Raw genomic sequence first — 10,112 nt, 5'->3', positions numbered from 1 at the left:
AGTGAGTTCAGTGAATGTTCTGGATGTAGATGATGAAAATCTACGGTTTGATGTATGTCTCCTTTCACTCTGTTGTCGAGCACCTCTATACAGTAAATACTGTAGAGCTCTGTTAGGATACTGTCTGTACCAGTAGAGCCAAACATTTTCACTACTTGTTTCATAAGAGCATTTCAGTGTAACAGATTCTCCCTCTTTTCTAAAAACATTAGTCTCTTGATCGTTTGGTCCAATTTGATCAGCACCAAACACATCTGAAAGAAACAAAGATTAGAAATTTTAAAACCAAAAACAAAGTGTCAATTTCCAAAGACTGTTAAGCAGATCTATTGAGTACCTGATGTGATGATGAGAATGATGAGGAGGTTTCTCTTCATTGTGAATATGATCAGATGGAGTCAGTAGTGTGTTTAAGCTCTCAGTGCTCTATTGCTGATCTGTGTGTTAGTGTGAATCTCTCTGAAGTGAGTGCAGTTATGAGAAACTACAACAGGAAACTCCTGCTCTGGGGAGCTGCTCCACTGTGCTTTCTGTCTTCGTGGAAGATTGAAGTGGAAATAATAGCACAAGCAAAAGCCAAATAAAGTAATTAAGAATAGTCAATGCATGACAATAAAAATAATTAAAATTAATATTAATCTATGCTGAAATGCAGGTTTTTTTTAATTTATCTTGTTTTAACTGGATTATTTTGTAACAAATGTAACCACACAGCCAATCTCCAATCTTGAATTAACTCTTACAGTGTTCATTTGTGTTCAACTGGACTTTGTTGTTAATCACTCACTGGGGATTTTGCTGTGTGAGTTCCAATGTTTCTTTTCAGTTACTAACATGTTCACACACAAAAGATTTAGCATCATTGAAAAACATTAACCCCTTAAAATCCCAGGCTTATTACATGCTAAGGCTTATTATTCGGTAACTTTAGGGATTTCAAAGCAAACTGGTCAAGCTATTCTAACATTATAGAAGTGAGATATAAAACTTTGGTCCTGCTGGTGGGAACTGACCATCTTAGTGGTTCAAAGTAAAAGTTTCAGACTGGTGTATCTCTTTACTCCACAGTCAGCCTCCTGGAGTCATTAAACAGCTAAAGCTTTACTTCAGCTTAGTTCTATTCTGGGCTAGAGCTGTGAAGCCTCACAGATACATTACACAGTTCAGTTTTTTTGAAAAAACTCACCTCTGATTTCTCCTCTGTGCCCCATAGCAGTCTCTTTAAATCATAAGCTCTGCCCTTAATTGGATATGAACTACACGAATGTTAAAAGACATGCAATTACAGAGAGGTTGAATAAATCAAGCTTAGTAAAAGATTGTGATTGTCATCGTTCTTTACATGGCAGTTTTCTGTTCTTTTTCTTACTGGTAAGTGTTATTCAGCTAGCTTTATTGCACCTCTGTCTACAGTCTCACCTTTGCTATGCTTCCCCCTCTTGCAGGATCACCATGGAGCCTGACAGTTCCTAGAAGAGGACACATTCAGTAGCACCACCATTCTATTGTAATTAATGTAAGTATGTAAGTATACACAGTTCTTTCTTTAACCCATATACACACACATGTGATAGGTTCCTCTGACATCATCATAGTTTGGTTTGTAAGATGACTGTAAGTAACAGATGCATTTATTATTTATTATTATATAGAACTGCATGTTTGTGTGTAATGGATAAATGTGACGTCACAGTGGCTCTCAGTAGACAGTAGTACAAAGAAGAGTCTCTCTCTCCCTCTCACGCACACACGCACACACACACACACACAGCCTCTAGACTGTCAGTGGAACTGATCATGATTTTTTTAAAAAAATTAGGAACTGAGAGATTAAATAAAACTAAAATCTAACTTTATCTCAGTAACAGTTACAGAGTTCCTTCACTTCTTATTAGAATCACTCCTATATCAGTTTTAGAGCTTGAGGTTTGTGAATAGCATTTGTGTATCATATTATCATATAAGAGTTTACAGCACAGTAATACACTACATAGACATGCAAAGTACTAATTTTGTCTAATTGTAATTTCTGTCCAGTGTAAATAAGGACTGGAATTCAGTCCCATATTGTCTTTATGGCTGCTTTCATTCTGGCACTGTAGGGATGTAGAAACTCGTTGTTTTGTAGAGAAATGGAGAAACTTAAAATGGTGTTACTGCCTTGTTTTACATAATATCAAATTGCATTGATGATAAATTGGCATCTTTAGATTCTTCTCCTTCTTTTGTAATGCATTCAAGGGTTAACTTATTGTAGTCACACAGTCTGTATACTAGGTGTAACCTGAGTTGAATTGTCACATCCACACAGGTTCTTGTACAGTGTTGCTGGGTTTCCTGTCACTGTGGACCTCAAGGCACAGTAGTAGAGTGTAGAGTCTGATACTGCAGCAGAGGAGATCAACAGATCCACACGCTTTTTGTCTTTATCCACTTCAGCAGACATACGAGGAGGAAGAGGATCACTCTTAATCCCCTGAGGATAAATGTACAGGAGAAACTCTGGTCTGGATCTGGGAAACTGTCGATACCACTGAAGAACATAATTAGTATCACTGGTACTGTAGTGAAGTATATATATATATATATATAGCCCCTCCCAGTGGACTAAACCAAAATTATATTCAGGTATTCGTAAGGCAAAAAAGTCACCTTCCCATTCAAAGTACACACATATTCAGTGTATACTTCAAGTACACATATCTACAAATGTCATTCATAGTCAGTGTTCAATATTTGCAATTAATTCATTAACAGTTTTGTTTTTCTTTCTCCCCAGGTCGACCTGTGCACCCCCTGTCCCTGTGTCCCTCCCAGGCCCGCAGACCTACAAGAGGACCGAATGACCCGCGCTGTCACTCTTTCCAGGAAACAGGTAAGTAACTGTCTCTCTTTTCTTACTGAAGGGCACAGTAGTCGAGTGCAGAGTCTACAGCTGACAAGATCAACAGGTCCACATGATTTTTATCTTCATTTACTTTTAAAGACACTTTAGAAACTGCAGGATCAGCTTTCTGTTAAAATTTAGCATCATTGACCAGAAACAGAAACTGTGTTGTGGATCTGGAATGGTGACAATAACACAGCAGAGGATCTTCTACAGCGGATCCAGTGTTTCTGTAGAACAGAGAAACAGAATCTCCCATCATTATAATCATTATAAAGCCTTATAAAGCTCAAACTCAGCGTCTTTTGCACATTTATTGTCCCTAATTTTAGTTCAGCTCCCTCTCATCATTCTACACTCTCTTACACATAAAACATTCTATTTTTATACCTAAACAATTTCTAGATAAAATCAGCCTCCTCCTAGAAGATTTCTATAATTATTATGGAAATTATTATTATTGGAATTATTTCCATGATTCCATAATTTCTGTGTATGAAGAGGAAATATTGTTTGATAATCAAGAATAATCAAGCAATGGCTTTAGGGATTCAGTTTTATTCAGGTTAATCTTTTCACATCAATGTTTTCTATACTGGATTCTTGTTCCATGGACAAAGACAGCACAATCTGGCATGCATTTTCATGGCAGTGGGTTCAGAAATTAGTTCTGAACATGTCATTGTCAGGTTAAAGTGACATACATATTTTTAGTTACTAGTTTAGACATTAACTAGTGGAGCAACCAAATTAAGTAAGAGGATAGTTTGAAAGTTTGAAACTAAGTAGTGTTTACAAAGAACTTTAAACACAAACTTCAGTATAGTAACCAATGCAACCCAGTCCTGATCATAATGAACAGCAAGACATGTAGCTGTTTAAACCTGGAATTTCCATTCACTCTCAAACATTTTGCTGCGTTTGTTGTCAGAACAAAATGCACTAAAAGTTTAAACTGTATCCTGTGTTTGCCACATGTGCATTAACGCTTTTTTAATACACCTCAGTACTTTAACCTCAGTCATCTCAGAGTGAGTGTAATAACAGATAATACATTGTGGTTTGGATGTTACTTTGATCTCACTGTGTTCAAAGCAAACAGAAGGTGTGTGAGTTTTTGTAAAGCATCTCAGAGACTTTGTATCACTGGGCTCCAACTCTTAGAGCACAGTAGTAGAGAGCTGTATCTGCCAGTCTTGGTGAGCTCAGTGGATAACGTGGATGCAGTAGACTCAAATCTATGATTTGCAGTGTCCTCATCAGCACTGCTTGATCGGGCACCTCTAAACAGTAGATACTGTAGCGCTCTGTTAGGATACTGTCTGTACCAGTAGAGCTGAACAAACTGACTATTTGTTTCATAAGAGCATTTCAGTGTAACAGGTTCTCCCTCTTTTCTAACAACATCAGTCTTCTGATCATTTGGTCCAATTTGATCAGCACCAAACACACCTAAAAGTGGAATAGAAACAATAAATAGATTAAAATAAAATATAAAATATGCTAAAATTTTGAGCACATCTTCACAGTGAGTACCTGATGTGATGATGAGAATGATGAGGAGGTTTCTCTTCATTGTGAATGTGATCAGATGGAGTCAGTGGTGTGTTTAAGCTCTCAGTGCTCTAATGCTGATCTGTGTGTTAGTGTGAATCTCTCTGAAGTGAGTGCAGTTATGAGAAACTACAACAGGAAATACCTGCTCTAGGGAGCTGCTCTACTGTGTTTTCTGTCTTTGTGGAAGATTGAGCATCCTTTGTTCTCCCACAACCTCCAGAGAGTGTAGCTTGACTCCTACAACAGAGTCAGCCTTCCTAATAAGTTTGTTTATTTTGTTCAGAGCACTTTTGTTAATGCTACTGCCCCAGCACACATCAGCATAGAATAAAGCACTTGCTACAGCAGGATGTTTGAAACAGGAAACTTTCTGTGACAGAGCAAACTGTTCAATACTTTGATTAAATGGTGTAAGAGTTTTCCTATTATAAAAGATAAAAGCATTAAGACATCAACATATGAGCTACTTGCATCAGCTCTTTGAATACTATATATGTAGTCTGAATGATTGTAACATGAAGCTCACAGGTGCATTTGTAGGATTATTGTTTAGAACTGCATGTTTGTGTATGATGGTTGAATGTGATGATGTCACAGTGGCATGCTGTACACAGCAGTACAAAGTAGTCTCTCTCTCTCTCTCTTTCTCTCTCTCTCTCTCTCTCTCACACACACACACACACACACACACACACACACACACACACACATACACACACAGTTTCTGGATTGTCAGTACATTTAAATTAAATGTTTTTATGTCTTTTGAACTCATCAATTTTGTCTAATTATATCATTAAATAATATAGTGAAACAGTAGAATTTGCCCTGAACAGTTCAGTACTGCTGAAAGTAAACCATGCATTCATTAGCTGCTAACTTTACCACTTTAAAATGACTTCCAATTTGACATTACATTTCTGTTTTAAAGCTTGAATATGTAGTTGTCATGTTTTAAAACACTTTACTCATGTTTTCTGTTTGTTCCAGCAGCAGGTGTTGGCAGTGTCTTTATCTGGGTTTGTGGTTCACTGATATCATGGTGTAGTAAGGAAATAACTTTTTGTACAGCCTCTCAGGGACTTTGTATCACTGGGTCTACTCTAAGAGCACAGTAGTAGAGCGCAGAGTCTGTGAGCTTTAGTCCACTGATAATAAGTTCAGTAGATGTATCAGTTGTCTTTGCTTCAAGTCGAGTGTCAGTGGGGGTACTCTTCTGACCACTGTATGATTTTGCTCCTTGATACAGTAAATACTCTGGAGCTTCATTAACACGCTGTCTGTACCAATAAAGCCAAATGTCTCTGCTGGATGACTCATATGCACATTTCAGAGTAACAACATCTGCTTCTTTTTTAACAAGGTTGGCATCTTCCTCCATCGGCTCAATTGTATCTGCAAAAACACCTGAATTAAAAAGCAAGAATGATCTACATTTAATGACACATTGAAACATCATATTGATTCATTAGTAACTACATGTCTAGCTACATGTACATTAATTATTAGTTTACCTGAAGCTGCAATGAGATAGTGTTATAAATCTCTCAATGTGCAGTTTGATGCATCTTTGGGCCATTTTTGAACACAGTGGTCTTTGTGTTTGAAAGTGGTCTCTGTGTTTGGCCCTTTACACATGAGGCAATTATATAACTCCCACCAAGGAAGCGCTTGAGCTGAAGTATTACAGCATGTGACAGGCTGATCTGAGAGTCAGTAACTATGAACTGAAACATCAGTTCAATACAGAACAACTGTTTTGTTTATAGAGTCACTGCTGTTGGGTTTAAGATTGTGCTGGATTATTTCTAGTGCCTCAAAAACAGATTGAGATGTACACAGTACCATTTAAAACTATGGGCACACCCACTGATGAGTTTCTCTTTATTTTTTTGACCACATCTTAGAAGACAACAAAACCATGAAACCATGGAATTACAGTGCCTTGCAAAATGTGACTCATTATAAATTCTACTCACACTTTTTCAGTCAGTATTGGGAAATTATAACTATATTGTTAAAGCAATAATAAAAATAAAAAATTTGAACCACAGTGAAACCCTGAACATTTGTCTCCTCATTTATCTTAGCAGACTGGCCACAGCTTTGGCCTTGTGCTCGGAATCAATGGGCCTCATTCAACAATATCTTCCAGGCTTGTATAAACTAATTTAACCCTTCATCCATTCTATGAGTACATGTAAAACATTTGGATGACATTTGCCTTTTTAATAGTTGCAGAGTAAATTAATTTTTTCACCTTAACTGTAACTATAGTAAGTCTAGCGTAATCAACAGCAATAGTGTAAAGCATCTTCAGGCAACAATAGGCTAGATTTCAAACATTAGTTCTGAACAGCACTATGACAACACACATACATTAAGAACATATGAATTATGATGTCACATTCATGCTATAATAAAGTGATGCCATAACCTTCTGATCTCTGAAACTGGACGTTTTTCATCTGTGTCTGAAATGGAAGATATCTGCCTTGATGCGTTACTGCCCGTGCTGTCTAATAAGTCAGTGCCTTAGAAGGCAGCACTGTCTGCATTTTTCTTCTAACTGCATTGGTGTTGACACAGAGGATACATCTATGCCACCTTCAAAAAAATGGCTGAATGGAGGAACCTCAGCAAGCAGTGCTTTAAACAAACATTCATGGATATGACTCTGTGCCTTCCAGTCCCAGAATACTGTATGAGTAGGCAGTGTTTATTATGTTTCAGACACAGTCATTGGTGAAGAGAAAAGAAATACTCATCTACTCATGTCTGTTCTTCACTGATAATTCCTCAGTATTTAACTGCTCTCTTCATGCTTTCCTGATAAACCAAAGATTCTGCTGGAGTTAAGTCAGCCTCCCATCTGAAACATCAGCTTGCAGAGCCTGACCACTACATCTAGATTATGGACTGCCTTGACCCTAGCGAAAGCTTAGATAGACTCCTTCACTACCATGGAGGTTATATCAGTGAAGAGACATAATGCTGCAGATTGTGGTGGACAGTGCTGCATTAGGGATGCCCTGCACTGATACACCAAACTGGAAAATTTACTGGTCAGCACCTTGTAGGTCATGCTGATTGACTCGTCATGCAGTCAGTGGATCAGGAGAAACAGTTATATAACATTTTTGCAAGTAAAATGGAATCTAAAGCACAAGGTTAAGGTAAAACATTCTGCAGCAAAAATCTGGTCCTGAGAGGAAAACAGAGTCTCAGCTCAGCTCAGTTCTCAGCTGTTAAATGAATGTCCTACTGTTTGGGGTTATTTGTATCTCAAAATATATTTACTATAAAACTCTTGCGTATGTTTGTGTGTTTGTTAATTTATAAATAAATAAATAAATACATAAATCATGTTTACTTTGTGCTGGAAAATATAGGTCAAATATAGATTTTCAGTAAATACAATTACTTTTTTTCAGCTCTTTGTGTGCAGCATTAAAGACCTAGCGTGTGGTTTGTAAGATGATTGTAACTTGGAACTAACAGGTGCATTTGTAGGCTTATTGTTTAGAACTGCATGTTTGTGTATGATGGTTGATTGTGATGATGTCACAGTAACTTTCAAAACTCAGTAGTACACAATGGAGTCACACACACACATACACAAACAGCTTTTGATTGTCAGTGAAACTGATGTGGATTACTTGATTGATTGTGTCTTTATCTCTAAATGGATATTCATCTCTTCTTAGAATTTATTTAGGAAAGTCATTCCCTTTCTAAATGTTGCAGAAGAGCTCTGCTTCTGTTTCAGCTCTGTTTGCGTTCTAATGTTACCGACTTTCCTTCAAATTGAGTCAAATCTCGGACTGTCTGTCTCTCTCTCTCTTTTACTCTGCAATCTGTGAAAACAGAACAACAGAACTGTGATAAGAAACTAGAAATAATTGGCTGATCTGAAAAATTATTAGTGAAGTCTTTCATACCAATAATGCAGTAAAAATGCACAGATGTCTCAGCCAGTGTCTCATAATTAATTCTGACTGAAACAAATCGACTGATGAAGAAAGCATGCATACCCAGCACTACTGAAAACCCAAAGTGTGTCTCCTCCTTCTGGCATTACAGAGCCATTACATGAATGTAATAATTGCTGGACTGTGTAGCATTTGTTTCCTTAAATTTTGATGTGTTCCCCTCATTATATCTCTGTTTGTCAATACAGCATTATTATCACCGTAAGCCTGAAGAGACATAGGCACCAATTTAGGTTAGAACTGTTTTCCTAAATATGGTCCCAAAAGTGAATGGACAATTAAGAATCGTGCACAATATATCATCAAACTGTCAGTTTTTTTGTATTTTTTTTTAGTTTTTTTTTTATATGTTTTATATATATATATATATATATATATAATAATAATAAAATACCAGCTCACATTACCATTCTGAACCTTCCTTGTTCAGCTTCTGCGGTGTCATTACTATGAGTCATTGTCAGTTTTAGCTTTTGCTACTGTAAGGGGGTTTTTGTATAGTGTAGCTGGGTTTCCTGTCACTGTGGGCCTCATGGCACAGTAGTAGAGTGCAGAGTCTGATACTGCAGCAGAGGAAATCAACAGATCCACTTTCTTCTGTTTTTTACATAATCTATTGATATTCCAGGAACAGGAGGTTGAGCTTTAGTAATGACCCCAGAATTGTCCAGTATGAGGAACTGTGGAGGTGAATCTGAATACTGTCGATACCAGTGAACACCGTATTCAGTTCCACTGTAGTTACAGGAAAGTGTAACATTTTGACCTTCAACAGCAAAAACAATGTCTCTGTCTGGAGTGATGACGTCTTCAGCTCTGTTACCAACAATTTTTTAAAGTAATTATGTTAATGATTAACCAACCATACACAAAACTAATCTAACTAAATCATAGCTTTAGGAATGTTTTATGTAAGTTGTAGTATTCTGTCTACTTTTCAAAAACTCTGAAAACTTTACCTTTAAGAGCTGAGAGCAGCAGCACAGTAAAAATGATCATGGTGGTCAGCACTGACTGGGAGAAGAACACACACTGAGTTTGAGCTCCTCAGCATGTCAGCATGACAGTGTGCTGATCATCTCTACTCTCTACACACTCAGCTCCTCCTCCTGACTGAACAACTCATCTTACACTCTGCTTTTCAGAGTCAGTTATAACCATCTGCCCCTGCTCTTTAATAAGACTTAACTATTTTTTGCAAAAACGTATATAATAAACATAAATTCATTATTACGTTGGCTTGTTCTTTTTGGTCCTGTAAATGTGTTGTTCATCTTGTAAAGTAATAAAGCAGTCAATTCTGACACATCCAGTAATACCACTAAAGATAACATGTAGGAAACTGAACCTGAGAAGTTTAAACATACATTATGGGTTTCAGGACACAGGAAGCAGAGAAGTTTAATTTGTACAAACTTGTTTTGAAGTCAGAAAAGCGTTAACCTGCTTTCTTTCTGAAGTGAATCAGTCAGATTCCTTTGCTGTAGTGCAGAGTCTGATTCTGTAGCAGATGAGATCAACAGATCCTCCTTACCTTGAGATACACTTTAAATAAACTACATACAACAAGCTGTATGTATGAACTATTTCATCAACTCAAAATGAGTGGTGAGATTTTAATCACAATAAAATGCAAATACAGACATTATTTGTAAGTAAATTTATTTATATACACT

At 37.0% G+C, this 10,112-nt stretch overlaps 1 gene segment (V, D, J or C); it reads right to left on the bottom strand.

Annotated features, from left to right (window-relative positions):
- Window positions 1–2,257: 2,257 nt before the first annotated feature.
- Window positions 2,258–9,435, bottom strand: LOC118803579. The segment is given in 3 exon segments: window positions 2,258–2,467; window positions 9,093–9,252; window positions 9,371–9,435. Coding segments are annotated over 3 exon segments (435 nt in total).
- Window positions 9,436–10,112: the final 677 nt, after the last annotated feature.

The sequence above is a fragment of the Colossoma macropomum genome, unplaced genomic scaffold, assembly GCF_904425465.1.
Source record: "Colossoma macropomum unplaced genomic scaffold, Colossoma_macropomum, whole genome shotgun sequence".
In the NCBI taxonomy this organism is placed as follows: domain Eukaryota; kingdom Metazoa; phylum Chordata; class Actinopteri; order Characiformes; family Serrasalmidae; genus Colossoma; species Colossoma macropomum.
The sequence above is the reverse complement of the archived record's forward strand: the minus strand, read 5'-3'. Positions and strand labels throughout refer to the sequence as shown.